Source organism: Haplochromis burtoni, unplaced genomic scaffold (genome assembly GCF_018398535.1).
Source record: "Haplochromis burtoni strain Fernald_Lab_line unplaced genomic scaffold, NCSU_Asbu1 Contig_1, whole genome shotgun sequence".
Classification (NCBI taxonomy): Eukaryota; Metazoa; Chordata; class Actinopteri; order Cichliformes; family Cichlidae; genus Haplochromis; species Haplochromis burtoni.
The window spans coordinates 5462311-5483006 of record NW_024582362.1 but is presented as its reverse complement, the minus strand read 5'-3'; the positions used below and the strand labels follow the sequence as shown (position 1 = coordinate 5483006).

Sequence of the window (20696 nt, the reverse complement as noted above, 5' to 3'; positions counted from 1 at the left end):
AAAATTTTATACTAAACTAATGAACCATCAGCGTCATGTACTCGTATTACAAGTCTTTGGATCAGTATAACTATATCCAATTTTTTAGTTGTTGTTTTTTATTATTATTGTTATTGTACGTGTTAGTTTCGTACAGTAGTTTAAGGGGAACGAACGCACAAAATTAAAACACTTTGCCTCTGGTCGTCCTGTGGCTTTGGATGAAGGTTTCACACTTTTCAGTACGAGAGTCCAATGAGGAAGAAACACGGCAGCTTATGTTTTCAAACATTTCTCTAATTCGTGCTTCATGCTTCTTTAACCTGTAACCTCTACAGCATGTTTATTATTCACACGGAGCTGCAAGTGGTTCAAAACCCAAATAAATAAATACAAATTTAAAAACAAATATAAAACGATCAGTGCAGTAAGAGAACAGCGTTTGGTCTACAATCATTCTGTACAATTCACGTGACGCTACAGGCGATCAAATGCGTCCTGTCGCGAGCACACGTCTTTATTTTTATAATAAGAGAGTGTGTCGGCAGCTGCTGTCGTGATGCGTCCAGACCCGTGCAGCGGTAAGAGGCCGGGGCTGACCCGCACCGTCCCTTCAGTGCGGGAAACCCAGCACACAATAAACAAAGAGCGACTCGCCATGTGCGCCGCAGCTGCTGCACGCACACGCGCGCAGCTGAAGTGCAGCGATATTCACAACCGCCAGGGGGCAGACTGAGCCCTGCAGAGCTCAGCAGCCGATGAGCACACGCCAGGTGAATTCATTGTCATGTTTTTTTCTTTTCTTTTAATGCATTTATTTATTTTGTTGCTTTTCTGCATTATGTGACGTAATAACAAGCACCGATGGACACGAGCTTTTATATAAGAGCCATCTGTTTCCCGCCATGAGCCAAGTAAAGAAATAACGCTGTAACATGTCTCTATCCAAGAGTATGACTTTGATGTCTCTGTCTCAGGAGCTGAGGAGCTTAGACGGGGGCTGAGTCAGATCCACGTGTCAGCGAGCACACAGCCTAATTAAATCTCCACTACCTGCTGCTGTGTCACTGAACCTGACCTTTGACCTCTCTGTGCAGAACAGAAACACTTCCAACTGCATGAAATGTCACGCTGGCTGCGGATGCACCGTTAGACTGCAGAAGCAGGTGTAGCATCTAAAGAGAACATTCTAGCCTGGATGCTGTCTTTTTATTGGATATTCGGCCTTTTAATTTAACAGTTGGCATGAAAACTTTTGGGGAAAAACAAAAGGAAAAGAAAAACATTTGTAAAGGCACAGTATATCTTCACATGAATATGGACACCGGATGTGTGCTGTGAGCCAATGTCAGGCCGGCTGGTAGTCATCTAATCGCTCAAGCAAGGCCTCCGAGTAGCCAGGAGAGTAGTACCTGAAACACAGATGACACATACTGTAAATGCCACTGAAGAATCTCCATAATATAACCTCCATTTTTGTTCATTTTTAAGCTTTTCATTTAGTCACATTTTTTCTAAAAACATGATATATGGTCAGATGATCTGCTGTGGATAACAAGGTTCGGAAATCAAAAAGTATACTCCAGCATGCACGAGCGTGTCTGCTGGGAGGAACACAGTACCTCACTATCTCCTCAGGGAAACAGCCGTTGATGGCATTGATGTATTCCTGGAGGGGAGACCCGGGCTCAGCCTCGATCTCTTGGACTTTCTTCAGTCCACCACTGGTCACAAAGAGGCGCCGTGCTTTGCTGTCATGAGGCAGCACCTTTGAGAAAAGGACTGGCGTGAAAAACAGTCTTGAACTAAATGACACCAAATAAAAAAAGACTTGATCAGATTATGGTCCTGCTTGTAGAGTTACCTTGCTGAACTGACAGACCACATGTTTAAGGATGTTGCTTGGAGCTTCATAGAGGAGGGGCTCCAGACTTGGCAGGTAAGTACACTTCTGCAGAACACTCTTCAGAGCTTTTTTACTCTAAAAGTGCACAAGAAAAGAAAGTCCTTCACATCTGATCCCACTCAGAGACATTATAGGAGAGAGACACTAGACTCAACGAGTCCTTAAAAACAGCAAAGACTGGGACAGAAGTGTAACTTCCAAGTGGAACAGCTTGGTGCTGATGTCCAAAACCAATCAAATAAATAGTTATTTTGAATAACTTCCCAGCTAACCTTTGATTTTAGATACTTTGCATGGCTGAAAAAAGGCTCCTCAATTCTAATCCTATTCTCTTTTAGTGCAGCTGAGAGTGTACCGAAGGTGTACTTCTGTCGCTGATAACAGGGCCTTTGACTGTAATTAGTTTGTTTAAAAGTCATGTAAACATAAAAACTCATAAGCAAACACTTTTGTGACTTTGTGCTGTGAGAAAAAAGGCTGATTCTCTGGATGCTCAGAGGAAACCCTTACTTTGGTCTGCAGGTCCTCAGAGCTGCTGGCGTTCATGTAAAGCTCCAGTATTTTGGGCAGCAGGTTAGCTGTGGTCACTGCCTTGGCGTGCTCAGGGGTGTGATGCCCTATCTGGCCCACTGACCAGACTGTGGCCGCCTTGATGTGATCTTCAGACTCCTCCGACAGACATAGGGCCAGCTGGGGCACCCCCTGCAGGACAGGAGGGCACACAGCACAACAGGGCCGCCTCAGTTAACATGACCTACATAGCAAGCATGAAGAAACATCACTGGCTTCAGTGGCTGGATTAGCTGTCACATAAAGAGTTATTACCACCTTAGAGACAATGACAGCCATGGCAAGGCTTTCACTGTGAGCTGCCACATATCCCAGCATCATAATGCCAGGCAAACGCACGTTTCCATGGCAATTGCCCAGGTAGTCAATCACTGCTTCCAAGCCCCCACAGTTCACAATCACCTGGGCCAGCTGGGAAAACAAAACACGCATGCAGGCACTTGACTGTGCGTCTCTTTTGTGTGCGTTTGTGCCTGCAAATGTGAGTGCGCGCCGTACCTCTGGAGTGTGTTTCACCACCTCCCTCATTAGGGTGACGACATTTTTCTTGACGTACTCATCTGGATCTCTGAGACAGGACATGGCTGCGGGGAAGATCTCAGCTTCTATCACCATCTCTGCCAGGCTCACGGAGTGCTTGCTGATCTGAGTGAGGGCAGCGAACACCTGCCTCTAGATGGAGACAAAAAAGATGCCTGAATATTTTCAGAGATCATTTACAGTGTTGAAATGGAGATTAAGTCAATACTGCATGTTCTCCATTTAAATTTACAGCATCTTTTCCTTCTGGTAATTTTGTTTTATTAACAAGAAATTAGAACATAATGTATAACTCCGTCTGAAAGTGAAAACCTATCCAAATTCTAAGCATGTTAATTTTTTTTAACAGTGATTGGTTTCAGAAAGTGTCCTTATAAAAAAATGATTTTCATATTTTACACAAGACTTTTTTTTTTCAATATTTAAGCCTCGCAGATTTTAAAACACTGATCATTTATAAGCTTTAACTGAATTTTGTACAATCAGAATTTGTGCTCAAGAGGTCTGCACTGAATAAAGTTTCCTCTTAAGTATTCACGGTGAAAGATATTTTCATGCCAACATTTCAAAATAAAATTCTGCAGGAATATTTTAGTAAGTCAGAAATAATAAATTATCCCAGGACAGGATAACACTTTTTGAAATGTGAATCAATGGAGTTGCTAAGTAGCACAAAAAAAGAACAACTCCTTGCGTGGTTGTAATTATTCTGTCATATTTTTGTACAAATAAAAAAATTCTTATAGTACACACTAACATACATACTTTTTTAAAATAATACTACCCACACCCGTAATGATAATTGTTTATCATTTACACCAAAATATTTCAAAAATATCCATTACATAAAAAAGATCAACGTAAAGTAGAATATGGAAATCCTTACTTTTATACTCCAAAAGTATTCAGTGATCCAAAAATATTTAGAATATAATTTGTTCTCTTTAAAACTGCCACTTGTTAGGTCCTCATTCTACTCTTCCTACATTTTAAAGATAATTAGGGACGGATACGTATTTTAAGTACTGAAAAGTACACCTTAAATTTACATAAATTGTGTAGTAAGTGTTGGAAAATCACAGTACACATTGCTAATGTACCCATGTCTAGATGACATATTTTAGCATAAAAATCATTAATATTCTGAGGCTTTACACTTTATGTTTTGACTACTTTTTTATTTATTGTGTTTCTTTTAAACATTTAACAAAAAAAAACCCAAATAAGTTATTTAAAAAGATTATAAATTACTGTGTAAAAATAATGAATTAATGTATTTAAATAAGGCTGGCGTTTCTTTGATTCGCATTTTGACACATGTTAACCTGAGCTAAAGCATCCGCTGTTCTGACGAGACATCGAAACAGTCATTAGGGCCTCACCTTGAGCTTGGTGTCTGGGCTGAGGATCATCTGTGCCAGGTGTGCGATGGCTCCAGTGTCCACCACAGTCTGTGCCAGCTCTGGCGTGTGTTTGGAGATGTCACTGAGAGTGGAGGCTGCGATGCGTTTGAGGGCCATCTCTGGCTCCAGAAGACTCAAGACCAGCAGGGGAACGGCACCCGCGTCCACCACTGACTGAGACAAGGCTGCATGGGAGAGGAGGAAAAGGCGGTGAACACATACACACGCAAAAAACTGTGAAACAAAGAATGATGTTAGAAAAATGTAGTAAATCATAAAGTGTTGCATGCTCGAACTATGAAATCACTCCATGAAGTCATTCTCTATCAGCTTCTTGATGAGTGTACCCTCCTAACCCGCATTGTGTCGTGCAATGTTGCCCAAAGCCCAGGCAGCAGCCTCCTTCACCCCGGGGTCAAACTCCTCCAGGCACAGAACCAGAGCGTCCACCCCCCTGCAGGCCACCACAGCCTGCGACAGCTCTGGGGAGTGTTTGGCTACTGCACGCAGAACAAATGCTGCTGCCTTCTTATAGAACCTCTGCACACAAACATACACAGACACCTGCATCAGTTTTTAAAATGATCTGCACCCTTCAATTAAACTGTCATCTTACGTAAATCATATTAAATATTTTACATTTTTGCTGCATGGGTTTCTCTAAAAATGTCCAGAAATATGGCTTCTGTGCTCTGAAGCTTTCCTACAAAGTATGTAAATAAAATAATATATACAGCCACACAGTGCAGTGAGGGGATGTGTTAATTCTGTTGGGCTTCCTGATTAGTATTTTGCTGTCGGGTGGGGTTTGGTCCACTTGCTCCCCTACAGGAAAAGAAATCACTGCAAATCAATACAAAAAATTTCTAAAATGATCTCTTTTTACCCCATGATGAAACATTGCAATTCCCTTCCCATGATTCCCGTGCTGTGGCGTACAAAATCACTAGATCCTGGGAGATTTTGGAAAAGGCGTGTTTTTCTTTCTGCTCCGTGAGCTACCACAGAAATCTCACTCTGATATTTATTTTTGAGCTTTTAAGGAGGCCCCAGGTTGGTCTCTGTAAACAGATGGTATGTTGGGGGTTGTCACCTCACTTTTAAAATCTGCAAAGCACTGTGATCTTATTTTCTACTTGTTTTAGAGGAGGGCTTTTTGTGTGTTTGGTTTTACTTTCGTCTTATTTGACAAATACAATAACAACAAATTTTAATATTAAGAAAACAAGAAAAAAAACTGCATTTTGAGCCTCTGAGTGGGCTGACAGCAAAAAGAAAGAGGAAACAAAGGTCTGCTTGCTCTTAGGTTTTGAAGTAGCCCCCAGGCGGGCAAGTTACCCCAACACACATTCTCACATTCAAATGGCTGACCCTGAGGTCCTAAAGGGTGACAGCCACTGACTGCCTCTTTCCTCCCTCTCTCTCTCTCTCTCTCTCTCTCTCTCTCTCTCTCTCTCTCTCTCTCTCTATCACACACACACACACACACACAAACAGATCAAAACTGGAAAATCAAACTGAAGTAGAAAATTGTCAGGAAGATTGGATGCTCACATTCTGCAAGGCCAGGGAATGGGCCAGCTGTGGCAAGATGTCTTCCTTCACCACAGCCTCTGCGAGGTCCTCACTGTTGTCTGCCAGGCGGCCCAGAGCCAAAGCTGCTGTATGCTGGATACTGGGGACAACATCAAGCATCAAGGGGCGCAGCAGGGACATCACACCTGCAGGAAAACAGAGGTGAGGAGAGGAGGGGGCAGGAGCACAGCTGGGCTGGGCTCTTGTTTGTTTATCGCCCACTTTGTCCCAGAAAGAGGAAACCAGCAGATCTTGCGCTTAAACCACAGAAGCACGTTTAAGCTTGATATTTTATTTAATATTACGTTCTAGTATCAGCTGATGTTTGCTGGAGCCACAGCCGTAAAGGTGCTGGTCATGATGAAACCAGGAGATGTCCTGACTGAATCATCAGAGCTGAACAGGTGATGGAGAAACATGTTTACCTTTTAGGTGACATGAATGAGTTGAAGGGAAGTTATGAACTGTTTCTGAGAGACAACACCAGGATTTTTCTACGTAGCTGACAGCTGGTAACTTTTGCCAGTGGGCCAGGTGGGCATTAACAGGGAAGGGGGGCACAAAGAAATACTTTTCTTTCTTATTCTCATTTAAAATGTCTAGCTTTTAATAAATAATTATCTGAATCTTTCAACCAAAGTGGTCAACTGATGTCAAATGTATAGAAATCATACATATATACCAACAAGACAGTGTACATCACTGTCACAACAGCATTTGTTTTCAAAGGCTTTATAGCTTTACTTATAACACCTGGTGGGCCGGTCTCTAGTCGATTTTTTGTCCCAACCCTGGCAAGGAGTGAGTAAAGGAAGCAGATGTCGGCTGTCTTACCTGCATTTTGGAGTAGTTCTATATTTTGTGGCCGGTTCGCGAGATCAGCGACAGTTTGCACAAACTGCATCCTCGCTTTCTGATATTGTTCGAAAACTGCAGAGAACAGAAGTAACAGAAGTGACAGAACAGACGGAAGGCGTGAAAACAGTGGAGTGAAATATCCGCTCGGCCTCATCACTACACCTCATGAAGCTCACCTTGAACGACGTGGCGCTGCGACATTGTGGTGTAATGTGCGGTATTGATGGATACCGCGTCCTCTCACACTTTTTACACCGTTATCTTCCTGCTTCCAACGAAACACGGTGCTATTTTTCAAGGTCTGGTCCTCAACAGGTAGTGTTGTGATTACCGGTCGCCACGGCAACAGACGGGACGCAGTGTGTCCTCGTCGAAGATCGTCTACTAGGAAAAAAAGAGTGATGAATCACTCCCGGTACGCTCGTGTCCGCTCGCCACGGCTCGTGTTTTCCGAAAAAGTGTTCAAAGTGAGAGATCTAAGGACTTCCTAGGTTCACTTTGCGCTGTTTTCAGTTCCCGCTAAAACACGACGCTGTCTCACTCTGCGGGGATTTATTGAACAGAAAAACGAAAAATGAAAGCGGCAAAAACTGAAGAAAGTGAAAACACAGCGTGCATTATGAGTGAGCTCTCAACATGAGTTTCTTTTATTTTTTTAATCCCTACATGTGTCCTCATATAACCTCCCTGGATGAGCTCATGTAGACCGCTCTAAATAATGTCGTTGCTATAAATGAATGAATGAATGAATGAATGAATGAATGAATGAATGAATGAATGAATGAATGAATGAATGAATGAATGGGGTAACTTAAAATTTAATAAGTGACATGGTCCGAATAGTCGTTATTGTTTTTGTTGTCTCTAAAATATCGATCAGTTTCATATCTTGTTTTAGTGGGGAAAAGAGTAATAAATGTAATCAGGCGACAGAGGAAACTCCGTCTATTAATAAATGATTATTTTTTAAAAAAGGCTTATGCGCTCATGACAGTGTAAAAAGGTTTGCCTATAGGAGTTAAATGGCTGATCCTATTTATTTCTTACTTAAACTTGTTAGCGGGAGTTTGCAAACCTGTCTGCATCTGCTAGCCTACATTTGAAATATTGGCAACTTTTACGTATAGGATTCATATTATTATTTTGTTTTCTAAATGCAAGGAAAAGTCGATTTTACTATCTTTTCTTTTTTATTAATTTTCTTAGCTCTATTGTAACTAAGTTTGGCGCCAGATAACACCTCATTCTGTGTAAATATTAATACGCAAGTATTTCGTTTTACTTCGCTTTCTTGGGAGGTTTCCCCAAATAAAATATGAAGGCTGCAGGAAGTGGAGCATATTTCTATATGAGCCTTTATATGATTATTTTTTTATTTTTATTTTTTTCGTTTTTCTTTGTTGTTTTTTTTTTTAATTTTACCTTTGTTGTGTTTTCGTTTGCATTTTTTTATTATTTCTCGGGGGATTTTTTTTAAATAAAAAATGTAAAAAATAGATAGATAGATTAATAGGAGAAAAATAAAACAATAACACGTATAATATATATATATATAGATATATATGATATATATATATATACACGACTATATATATATATATATATATATATATAGATAATATAGATAATATAGATAGAGTATAGATAGATAGATAGATAGATAGATAGATAAGATAGATAGATAGATAATAGATATAGATATAGATATATAAGATAGATATAGATATATGATATAATAGATAGATAATATAGATAGTATTATAGAGATATAGAGTATGATATATATGATAGCGACCCATGAAATATAATATAAATATAATAATATATATATTCTATATATATTCTATTCTATATATATATATAGTATATATATATATATATCTATATATATGGTGATCTATATATATATCATATATATCTATATATATATATCTATCTATCTATATATATCATACTATCTATATATATATTATATATATCTATATTATATATCTATATCTATCTATCTATATCTATCTATATCTATATTCTATATCTATCTATTATTATATATCTATATATATCTATATATATATATATATCTATATCATATATATCACTATATATACTATATATATAATATCATACATATATATAACATATATATATATACATATATACATATCATATATACATATACATATATATTACATATATATATACATATATACACACATATAAACAACATATATATATATATACATATATATATACATATATACAAATATACACAACAATCATATATATATATATATATATATATATACATATATATATACATATATATATATATAATATATATATATATATATATATATATATACACACCATGTATGACACTACACATATATATATCGATCACATCTTTTACAGTCATAAATACTCAGCGTAACGCAAAACTAAATAAAATAATAATAACAATAATGAAACAAAAAATAACTTATCACAGAGAGAAAAACAACAATTTTAGCGTAGTTTTTGTATAATTACACATTTTAAATTATACTTTGATTAAATCGGTGAAGTCTAATCAGGCCACTTGTTAAACAAATCAAAATTAGGTCTGAACGAATAAACAGTGGTTTATCTCTTTACCAGCCAGTTCTCCTCCACGTCCTTGCTGTGCAGAGCCTGCCTCTCTAACCGAGTCATACTAAATCCTGCTCATTCAGACTGACATCTGGCGCTCTGTCTGCCTTTTAGTTCGACTTTTTCATTTTACACCCATCAAACTGATCGATGATCTCCCAAAATTCAAGAGGAGAAAGAAAAAAAATCGAAGTGACTTTGCCAGTAAGTGTAAAATGTTTTATTTAGATGTTTTATACTGTGCAACAGTAACAATACAATAACTTGTCCATACAATCGAGCGATACAAATACGGAAAGAAAAAAAAACACAAGAAAAAAACAAAAAACAAACAAAGAGACATCAAAACATCTGTCGTTGAGCATGAAATGAAGCTGAAGAGGAGCCCAAGTCATCCCCACGGAATAAAGGGGAATAAGAGAATAACATCGCCGCTGATTAAATATGCATTTTGCTTCTATTTACACACGGATTCTCTAAAACGGAGCGTTAAAGTCGTGGAGGACGAGCAATCCGAGTCCACTGCAGTTACAAGAAACGTTTTTCTTCTTCCAGTAAAAAGTAAAGTCGATTCTTCTTCCGTAGGTTTTTTGTCCACCCTACAGCCCTATACAAACTTTTTTGTTTTCTCCTTTCATTGGTACAAGGTGTGCCTGGACACTTCTTTAAAAAAAAGAAAAGAAAAAAAACGTCCAAAATTACACTCATGGGACAAACAAGCGAATCTTCTCTGAGACCAAAAAAAAAATGAAAAATAAAATAAGGAAAGTGGCGCTACCATGAGCATGCATGTTTAAAGTTTCCACCCCACACGCACATGAAGTAATCATGATAAACACTTTTAATTTGAAAGACGTGAAAACAGGAACAGAAGAGTCACCTTCAGTCACTTCAGGAAAATAAAGATGCAGCTTTTTCTTTCAAAAAAAAGTACATGTTTGTCCTTCTCCATCCTTCCAAACTTCCTTTTCCCCTCCTCCTCCACCCTCGACATCTCGTTTTCTTTTCAAAATTCCCACGCCGCTTTTCCTTTCTTCTTTCTTTCTTTTTTTATTTTATTTTGAAATGTCTCCGATTCCACTACGTTTAAACTTACAGATGACGCCATAATATTGAGAACAACAAATGGAGAGAGAGAGAGAGAGAGAGAGAGAGAGAGAGAGAGAGAGAGAGAGAGAGAGAGAGCACATTGTCTACACAATGTAACTACGTTGGCATGAAAACAGTATTAGCTGAGCGGGTGTCTGGCGTTGGCTGGTCTGGTCCGGCACTGCTTGGAGCCCCGCGTCATCCGGATGAGGTCGACGAGCCGTTCAGAGAAACCTTTCGGGGTTTGCCGCCGTTGCCGCCGCAGAACTGGGTGAAGGGTCGGCTAGGGCTCGGGGCTGTGGCGGTGGGAGTCCCGTTGACTGTGCAGCCGCTGCTGTTGTTGTTGCTGTTGCCGTGCGGGTGCGGGGACTGCGCAGGCGTGCCGGGGCTCGGCAGAGACGAGGACGTGGACGGAGCCCCGGCTGGACTTCCGGCTTTGTCGCTGGCAGAGTCGCTCTCCTGCCCGGATCTGCTCGCGCTGTTCTGACCTTCCTGCTGCGCGTGGCTCACCTTCATCTTCTTACAGTTGGGTCGGACTCGGTACTTCAGCGGCAGCGGGCCGTTCTGCGGAAGAGGAGAAGAAGTTATTAAAACATTAAAACTTAAACTGTAAATGGGGTTGGCGCCATTTTTAGGAACTTTATTCAGTTTTTTTTAATTATTATTATTTTTTTATTTAATTAGTTACTCAACTAACCCTGAAGTGACCAAGCGGGGTCATCTAACCTATTTTATTCGTAAAAAAAAGTCGTAAAAACTAATTTATTAATGGGTTTCTTCTACAATTTTTAAACTTGTTTTTGATTTTTTTTTACGGAATTGATTCATTTATTTGCAAAAAAAAAAACTTGGAAAGATATGTGGGGGTCATTTACTTTTTAACCCCAAATTTCCATTTTTAATCACTACTCTATAGAGATCAAGATCCAGTCATGTCCTGGCGTACATTCACTTTGATAACCAGACCAGAAAGTAGCAAGTTTTGTTATAAACTTGCTACTTTCAACTCAGTAACCCAGATACATCTAAAGCGGTTAGTTTCAGAGGCCACATATGGCATAAAGATCTTGTGCCCTTTGTTGCCCCTCCCCCCTTTTTGCATACACATGATAGAAAACCATAACTAATTGCAGAATGTCCCTGATACACACACACACACACACACACACACACACATATATATATATAAAGGGGCAACATAAAATTTAATAATGTTCAAAGTACATATTATTTCAGGTTGAGTACAAAAACATGATACCATACAAATTCGAATATAACCATGTCCATGGTTATGTATGTGTTCATTTGACTAAAATCTTAAACGGAAACTGATCGTAAATTTTAAACGTTTTTAATATTGTAAATATGTTTTTTTTTAAATTATTATTATTTATTTAAATTTTGGCATCTTTAACAACATGTATGAACAAAAACCCTCTTTCTCGAACAGCTTCCCCATTTGGAGATTTTGTGTTTTTGAAGACTAAAATAAACAAGCAGAAAAATATCTATATTTAACTGACCGCACACTATACAACACCAGCTACAACAAAGCGATAAAAACCTATATATAACAATATACAAAAACTTCAACGCAATGATAAAATAATATTTTAAAAGCTCAGCAATCAAAACGTAAGTATCTATTCTATTTATGTCTCAAGGTGAAATTTTAAAAGTACCTAATTTTGTTGATATTAAATGTATTTTTAAAAATAAATTGTGATTAAATACATTAACTGACACCGAGGGAGATGGTTTTATTTAACAAAGAAAATATTATTAATATACTGCAGTGTATCAATAAAAATTAATACACTGCAATTACAACTCAATAATTGCAGTGTATTAATCACATCTTGAGATAAAAAACAAACAAAAAAAACCTTAGCTTTCTAAAAATGTGCAAAAATATTTCTTACCCTTCTCCAAGTATAGATATATGCTATATCCATTAGCGTGTAGTAATCTTTCAGAGGTTCATCTTCATACATGACTTCAACCTTAAGAGGAAAAAAAAAAGAATGGGTTTATTTATTTATTTTTTATTGTTTTTGTTTTTCGCAATAACCTTTTGTAAGAGGAAATCATTAAATATGTAAATAAGATATCTCTCAGTTTTTTGTGATACATTTATAGTAAGTATCTCTGAAAATAAATAAATAATTAAACTAAACAGACCTGGTAGGTGTTTGGGATGTCCATTTTGCTGCGCAGAAACTTTCTCAGATGCATAACTGTCATGGCTGCTGGACACTGCAAGTACCTCTTGTTAGCCACCTGCAGATAAAACACATTATAACAAAAAATAAATCAAAATACATATGTATATACATACGTGTGGAATAAAACATTTAATGACTAGAATCTACACACAGGCTGGTCCACCTTAAAAGCAGCAAAAACAATGTAGCCCTTTACCACTGGAGAGAACATAATTATAATTGTTTGTCTCCACACATGTTTGATTATCCCTTATTCTAAGGCTGTTTTAATCCTAAAGTGTTAGCAAAGATGAAAAAAAATGACAGAAACAAAAATGTGGCTAAGTCAACGTGCGATACCTGATCTTTTGACTGCTTGTCCTCCACTGCTCCTCCCAGTCTGTGCGCCAAAAAACAGAGGAAAAACATGAGTAACTTTCCAGCGTATGTATAACTCTAAAACTAAGTCACACAGAGTTAGCAACAGAATTCAAATTTTGAAAGATTATTTTAAAAAAATTCTTTTTAAACATACTATGTTTCATGCAGTACTTTTTTGTGAAGTATTACTGTAGTCAAGTATTTTGGCAAATTCCAGACATTAGAATAAACTTAAAATAAAGTCTTGAATATTATTTTATAATGACAGCAAAGGCAGCTAAAATTTACACACCATTAAAAAAAAATTAATTAAAAGGCATTTGAATACAAAAACCAAAATCTGTCATATTATACGCTTGATCCTATTTCTGTTCATTACATCACACTGTGGGTAGGACATGTCGTATTTTGATCTATAAAACATGGTACCAGCGTCAGTTAAGCTAGTTTTGATGATTCTAGAGCAGACTGATAATATCGGCTATAGTGGAGCAATATCTGTAAGCGTATCATACCAGCTGTATAACGAGAAACCTCTATAAATATTAGATTTTGTAGTCTTTTAGGAACAACTATTTTCCATTTCCATGTATTTTTAATACAAGCGTACCTGCTTTGATCAAAGAACTCAATAGAGAGGCTGATGATCTCATCGTCTGTAATAATTCTCTTGTCCTCATCTGCTACCTCTCCACGATCTTCATTTGTTCCATTAGACGCTATAGAAACACACACATGCACGGCTGGATGTGAGGGTGGGTTTATATGTTGCGTTTACAGCGCAGCAGACTCTCTGATGTGGAAAATATTTCGCCAAAAGAAAAAAAAAAGAAAGAAAGAAAAGAACATTTTCTTTCTGACTCACCATCTACGGGGTGCTCTGCGTAAAAGTCTCTTCTCCTCTTCATCTCATCTGAAGACATTCAGAAAGGCGTGTTATTACCAATCCATTCACTTTCACTTCCCACTATTACCTTATTTCAGAAACCATGTGAGTTCTCAGCGACCCTTAATATTGTGACTTCCAGGAATAAATATTTGTCGAAACACAAGAAAAGCTAGATTAAAACTGTGGCATCGATGTGAGAATTCATGGAAATAATGATTTGATTCTCCAACATTTCGGTCTTACAGATGGGTGATATGAGACATGACCCTGAAAACTGTTTTGCTTGAACCTGTCTCAGCTTGTTTTAATGAACTTCTAGTGCTCGCAGCAAGAAAAGCAGACAGATTTGATGACCATAACACTCAGCGTCATCCCAATTCAACACCCCTCTGCACTTTACAACAAATAATTAACTGTCAAGATGAAACTTCAAGTTTTTCAATGCAAAGCTTTCCACTACACAACATAAACACCATATCCAAATGCCATTACATATACCCTCATCGGTAATGTTCATTTATTCTTATTTTAATATACTTGCAGAGACAAATTTACGTGCAAAAGTCAGACTGAACAGTAAAAATGCGACTCTTACTTTTGAAGAGGCCGGGGACCAGTTTGTACACAATGTCCTGTAAAGTTTTGTCAGACCTAAAGAGAGAGAGAGAGGAAAAGAAACTTCAGTCAAGTATTTAAAACCAATTCTTGTCTGAAAAAATGAGACCAGTATTCATCGCTGTGGAAAACCTCAAACATGTCATGTCGCCTACACGCCTACATGTGTTTCTCATGTCTGAATGTTTAAATCAGAGGCTGATTCAGCTGTTTAGTGGGGAACCCACAAAGGGAAGGAAACCGAAAACAAGTAATGTATTCGCTTAAGATTGCAAAGGCAGAAAATATACGTTCTACACTGTTTAAAAAGAACAGAAAAATCATATTTAAGGGGTTAAATTCAAGCCATCGGGCGTCACTAAACTTTTAGAACCAAATTTATATGGGCCCTGAAAAAGGTAACAATAACAACGGGGGCAGCTGAGCAAAATGCAGAGAGCATGGTAAGCACAGTTCTCACCTAATGTTGAGCAGTGGCTTGGTTTTGTGCACTTGTACATCACAGATGGGACAGTATTTGCTGGTTTCCAGATAGCGCACAATGCACATCTTGCAAACTGCAAAACAGATGAAAAAAAACTGTTAATGTCTGATGAGATCTGAAAGCATTTCCTGAGGAGCCAAATTTAGTTTAAAAGAGAGCAAGAGCAAGAAATACATTTTGCAGCACTGAAAAAAGAAGACTGGGAATGTTTAAATTTAATCCAACATATCTCACATTTAGCAGCTTCGGGTGATATGAACTGATTTTGACCCATAAAAAAATTAAATGAAATGAAATTAGACGAGTTTTGCTCACATGAATGAAGACATTCGATGATGGTGGTTGCATCTATGAAGTATCCTCCACACAGAACGCACATGAGGTGAGGGTTGAGCTCGGTAATCTTTATCCTGGTCGTCCGATGCATGTTGAGAGGAAGGAACAACAATCCCTGCACGCAGAAGGAGCACAGGTCAAAACAAAAGCACGCAGAGGTTTGTCAACGCACGGCGGAGCATTTGGACGAGACTGCTGTTTGCTTGGACTGTGATAAAGCAACATCAACCTTTATGCCGATCCAGAAATAACCAGAGGGAAAGACGTTCGTTGGCAGATTTACAGGCAGCGGCGAATAATCATAAATCAATCACTTCCGCTGAGATCGATGGAGCCGTGCGCTCCCCACTTTCCTTCGCCTTAGCTCAGCATCTTTAATGACATAGTAGCGGCAGCAGCGGTCGAGCTTTGAGGAACCAAATCTGAGGCACGGCACGGGAATATTGACCTCCCGCAACTTCAGATTTGCGCGCACTTTTAAAAACATGGATGGTTTAAACTCTAAGCGAAATCGAAAACGGTTTAAACCAAGAGCGCAAATGTGGGGGTAAAAACGAAAACCTGTGACAATGTGAAAAATTAAATAAATCAGACCCAGCTAGCACCGAAACCTTTAGTTAAGTGGGTAACCCCCTTACTGGGTTGCCATGTTCTGTGGGGTTTGGCGAATTTTGCCAATATTAGTGGGCTAATATCATCCACACGGGCGCACCGGGGTGACTGGGTGAAAGTGTGTGTGTGTGTGTGTGTGTGTGTGTGTGTGTGTGTGTGTGTGTGTGTGTGTGTGTGTGTGTGTGTGCGCGCGCGCGCGCAGGGGGGTGGGTAATATGAGGCACCCACTCACTGCGTCAGGTGTGCCACACAAGCCACGGGGAAACCTGAGCGTTTCTATGGCAACCCCGTTTGCTTTTTTAGCCCACATGGCTCGTCGCCAGTGACCAGAACGACAGCATGTCTAAACAAAAACAACACGGCGAGCCGTGCCCGTGTGCAGAGTGGGAACGAGGAAGGACAGAGTCTCCGAGTCCCTCCGTGCACACACACACAGCCGCTGGGCTGCCAGGCTGCCGACAGCACGGCTGCCATTTTGTGGAGGAAAAAAAGAAGCATGTATCGGTTCAACGGGCTGCGGGGTTTCCTACTAACGGGGGCGAATGAAGCCCACCCCGAGGTGTTTACACGAGCTTTATGTATCTGTGAGCCAGACACAGAGGAGCGTCCGAGTCCGACCGGGAGAGAGAGAGAGAGATTTCAGCTTTATTTTGATTCGCTTTGCGCTTTTTTCATCAACACCGCGCAGCACCAATATGGCCAGACGCCAGCGACTGCGCCGAAGTTGAGGCGCACGCTGGGTCATTACAAACCATTTATTCTGCGCCATTTCCAGTTCAAGCACCGCACAGTCCATGTATCAAACACGAATGTCGAATGTAGGCTACACTCTGTGCTCGAGTGCATTTCAACAAAAAAGCGAGGGCGGTAGAGTAAAGTCACCAGATGCCAAAGGATCCCGGTCTTCAGATTTTTATCCGGTAGTTACGATCCGGTGGGCAAATTGGTCTCGAAAAAGATGACCAGTCTGGCGCACTTTTTTGTTTTTTAAAGTTGGACTTGTAAAGATTATCGCGGCTGGGTGCTGTCATTTTTTATTTTTATTTTTAATTTAATGCAATCATTAAAAGTCTATCCGGGGTAAAGAGTGAATATGAGCGGGTGAGCCCTCTTTAAACGCTGGATGAGAGCCAGCCTGCCCAGCTCGGAACCCACACTGTTACTTTATGGAGCCACAGTCGGCACCATGCCCGAGTCCCGGCTGCTTTTCAATGCTTCAACCGACCTCTCCTTGGCCGCCTGTGAACAGACCACTGCGGGCAAGTTTGGACAGCAAATCGGTTCAAAGGATGCCTCACACACGGATAATGATGGATAATGCCTACATATATGCAGGGAGCCTGTTGCGCCATTAATCGATTGGCTGGTGTTTGGACAACTGCTTTCCCCTCTGCCAGGGTGTGTGTGTGTGTGACCTGCCTACTCACTTTATAAGACTTCAAGTCAGGTCAGCCAAGAAATCCAAAATAAAGTTAATACGCTTTGGGAACGAATATTGCTGAATGGCCAAAAATCAAACAATACAGTCTGGATTCAGTTGGGAATACGCTGAATGCAGAGGTTTGTGCACAACACGGGCTTTCCTCTATTTTATTTTATTTTTTTACTGATAATTTGGCTTAAGCTGTAGCTGGTGCTGACAGCAGGCCATCAATTATTTCTCCACAACTAGTACATCTTAAATTCTTTCAAACAAGACACGTTAAATTGGAGATTTCCATCGGTTTCTGTAGTGACCCGTAAAAGCCGTGCTAACCTAATTTATTCCCAGACGAGACCAGTTCCTCTTGTAAAGCGTTCACCTCTTACATGTAGATCAACAGAAGCTGGAAATAACCCAATTAAAAAAAACTGGGATGGCAAAAAGAAAAGAAGGAGAAGAAACACATCAGCCGCTGTGAGTTCATTTAGAAAACCGTGGCTTAAATAGCTCCTGATTAGAACTGACCACAGGACTAAAACGTATCAAAGGAATTACGTTTATTCCGTGTAAATGCCTCCCTACTCAGTGGATGTACTCCATCCAGTCTGCTGGGCTACATGATCGCTCCTATTCACACACATGTGAGCCTGTCAACCTGCAAAAACCAAGCGGGTGGTGGTGGAGTGTGTGTTTCGGGGGGATAGATTCATTTAACCCATTATAAGTGCACACAAGGTCTACACCAGCGTTCATGGGTAAAATGATAATTTTTTACCCCCCCTCGCTCTCTACAGAGGAAACACTAGCTTGCGCCCATCACCAGACTGGGAGCTACAGTGTGCGCCAACACACAGACCGTATAAAGGTGGGAATTATTGCGATCCATAATGAGCTTTTAATTGTCAAACAAACAGTCTGTGTTGGCTACAGCTCATGTGAATTTAAGTGGAATTACCAGAGCTTCAGACTGCCTGGAGAGGCACAGCCACTCCTTTGTAGTCGCCAATTTTTTTTCTCTCTCTCCCTTCTTAATTTCTTCTTTAAATTTAAATTTAATAACCATCCTTCCCACTCAGGACAAGCACACACCAAAACGTAAACAGCCAGTTGTAGTCCGTATACGCGTTTAACGACAATCCAGTGTTTACAAAGCAGCCGTCATGAAACATTTATGCTCGGTGGAAACGGTTTGCCTCCCTGGCACGTTCACGGGAGCGATCCAAGTTAAGTTAATAAATCCAACATCCGGTCACGTTCACCGAAAACCAACCTGCCACCCAATTCCCATCACCCCAAAGATCCAAACTCTATAAAATGAAGACTCTACGTGGAAACACGAACGCAGGGGGACCGTTTGAAGCACTTGCTGCTCCTCGCATCGCAGCCAACACAGCCTGGTTCGCCTCGGGTCTCCCACTTTACATAAATCCCAACGACGCAATGCAAACCCGAACCGTGACCAACTTATACGGACGCGTAACTGAACGATAGGAGAAGCAGGAGCGAATGTGCCCGACCCTTAATTGGCGTTTATAGCCGAGCGGGGAACATCTTTTGCTGGGGGGGAAAAGTGGTGCGCAGACCCACACACGGAGCTCCACGTCGGTGATCGCTGCAGCCACCGTTGAAAGCTCCACATCCACCGCTGGACGTAGCGGGGGGAAAACACAAAGACACAAAGCCCAAACCTCGCCCTTTCGCCCCGTTAGTTAGAGACGATATCGAAGGAGACGTACCTGAAGGTTCGGCCGGGAATCGGTGGGCACCGAGGCGAGTAGACAATGAAAGTTGGGAGGCGATCAGCAGAAAATGAATAGGAGTAGAGCCGCCATCTTGAAGCAGGCTGCAGACGCTGTCAGTGGCGGAGAGCGCACGGCGGACTGGAGCGCATTTCAGATGTGCGAATAAAAACTCCCCGTTTCCTCGGCGATTGCGCGGCGTGTGCGTGTCCGACAGACGCCTTCCAAGAGATCCCGGTCCTTCGGCTCCGGCTCGGAAAGCTTCCCACTTCGGCACCGATAACTTTGCCTCCAAAATATCCGCTTCGCCCCCCAGTAAAACGCAGCAGTGTGTGTGTGTGCTCCGTGGAAACTGACACCGTCCCCAAAATGGCTTGTAGTTCGACCGCCCCGCTCTGGTCACGTGGTCTGGTTGCTTAAGGGTGCCTAGAAATTACTGTCGGTGTATGCTGTTTCTACTGATCTACGTATGTGCAAAGTAGCAAAGACGTGAAGGGAAAAAGGCTGATTTACAGGCGATGGGCGCGTTTTTAACAAACATATCTTTATTTTAGCGGTTTGTGCCTTTTTCTCGACCTGAAACGACACCGAGAAGCTGCTTAAGGGCGCTCACAAATTACTGTCGATCTATTCTGGTCTTTTTTTTAAGTGTGACGCATGATTTAAAATAACACACGGTGCACATCCATGCAGCTTGGGTCGCTTTTCAGCACGACGAGGCTCAATATGTCCTGATGGGTATCCAAAATTTAAAAGAAAAGAAAGAAAGCGAAGGGCACAATGGTTGGAGCAGGCAGATGTAGAAAGTAGGCTCTCGGTGTGCCCTCTTTCTGATGTCAAAAATAACAGCAGCAGCACACGCGCTCGCACAACTTCGTGTCGTTTTGACCATCAAACGCATCAAAATCTATTGAGGTACCAAGTGGCTGTCTTATTAAGCTATCCAGCTCATTGCTTTGAAGATCCCACGCACTTGGTGGAAAATACGCCAATATGACAAATGGCCCTGGTGTCAAACCTTTGTCACAGTCTGTCCTGACACGCTGTGCAGAAAAGAAGAAGAATAAACTTCCACACTTGATGAATTGGAGCCTTAACCCTCCGCTGAAAACGATGGCATCTCGGATGTTTACGGAATCCGAGCCGCCGTGCTGCTTCAGCTGAGGAGCTTTGAACTTTTCAAGCTGAGGTGGACGCAAAAAAGCTCGGGGAGCTTTATTTTTGTTTGTTTGTTTTGTTTTGTTTTTTAGTGAATGGACTAAAATTCTCATGACGCGAGAAAGCCGTAGATCTCTGATAATAGCCTTTTAAAAATAGAGATCTCAAGAAAGGCTGGGCTGAAACTCTTGTGGTAACAAATACTTCGAGAGAAAGAAAGAAAAAAAGACACCGCTGTCGTGCAGCTATGTCAGAAATCCTACACAAGCTGTTTAAACAACGCGAGGGTGTAGTTTCTTTACTGTAC

The 20696-nt window shown here is 40.5% G+C and overlaps 2 protein-coding genes across 2 annotated transcripts; both read right to left on the bottom strand.

Annotated features, from left to right (window-relative positions):
* Positions 1–1152: 1152 nt before the first annotated feature.
* On the bottom strand, positions 1153–7339 carry spag6 (sperm associated antigen 6). Its single transcript, XM_042228800.1, has 11 exons — positions 7008–7339; positions 6808–6903; positions 5953–6119; positions 4755–4938; positions 4378–4583; positions 2954–3127; positions 2714–2866; positions 2396–2587; positions 1844–1960; positions 1602–1747; positions 1153–1391 (listed from the first exon to the last, which is right to left on the bottom strand). The coding sequence occupies exons 1-11, from the start codon at positions 7030–7032 to the stop codon at positions 1328–1330; spliced, it is 1524 nt and encodes a 507-aa protein (XP_042084734.1). The 5' UTR covers positions 7033–7339; the 3' UTR covers positions 1153–1327.
* A 2325-nt stretch (positions 7340–9664) lies between these two features.
* bmi1a (bmi1 polycomb ring finger oncogene 1a) lies at positions 9665–19621 on the bottom strand. Its single transcript, XM_005912081.2, has 10 exons — positions 19229–19621; positions 15437–15572; positions 15098–15194; positions 14618–14673; positions 13999–14046; positions 13744–13852; positions 13113–13152; positions 12730–12828; positions 12471–12551; positions 9665–11112 (listed from the first exon to the last, which is right to left on the bottom strand). The coding sequence occupies exons 2-10, from the start codon at positions 15546–15548 to the stop codon at positions 10747–10749; spliced, it is 1008 nt and encodes a 335-aa protein (XP_005912143.1). The 5' UTR covers positions 15549–15572; positions 19229–19621; the 3' UTR covers positions 9665–10746.
* Positions 19622–20696: the final 1075 nt, after the last annotated feature.

Bases quoted from the DNA above. Each gene is read 5' to 3' on its own strand.
- spag6 (XM_042228800.1), bottom strand. From the start codon at position 7,032: ATGTCGCAGCGCCACGTCGTTCAAG. The intron at 4,584-4,754 runs GTTAGGAGGGTA...TCTCCCATGCAG, and splicing joins CATTGCACGACACAATGCGG to CCTTGTCTCAGTCAGTGGTG. The intron at 3,128-4,377 runs GTGAGGCCCTAA...GTCTCCATCTAG, and splicing joins GCCCAGACACCAAGCTCAAG to AGGCAGGTGTTCGCTGCCCT.
- bmi1a (XM_005912081.2), bottom strand. From the start codon at position 15,548: ATGCATCGGACGACCAGGATAAAGATTACCGAGCTCAACCCTCACCTC. The intron at 13,153-13,743 runs GTACGCTTGTAT...TTTGGCGCACAG, and splicing joins GAGTTCTTTGATCAAAGCAG to ACTGGGAGGAGCAGTGGAGG. The intron at 12,552-12,729 runs GTCTGTTTAGTT...TTTCCTCTTAAG, and splicing joins ACATCCCAAACACCTACCAG to GTTGAAGTCATGTATGAAGA.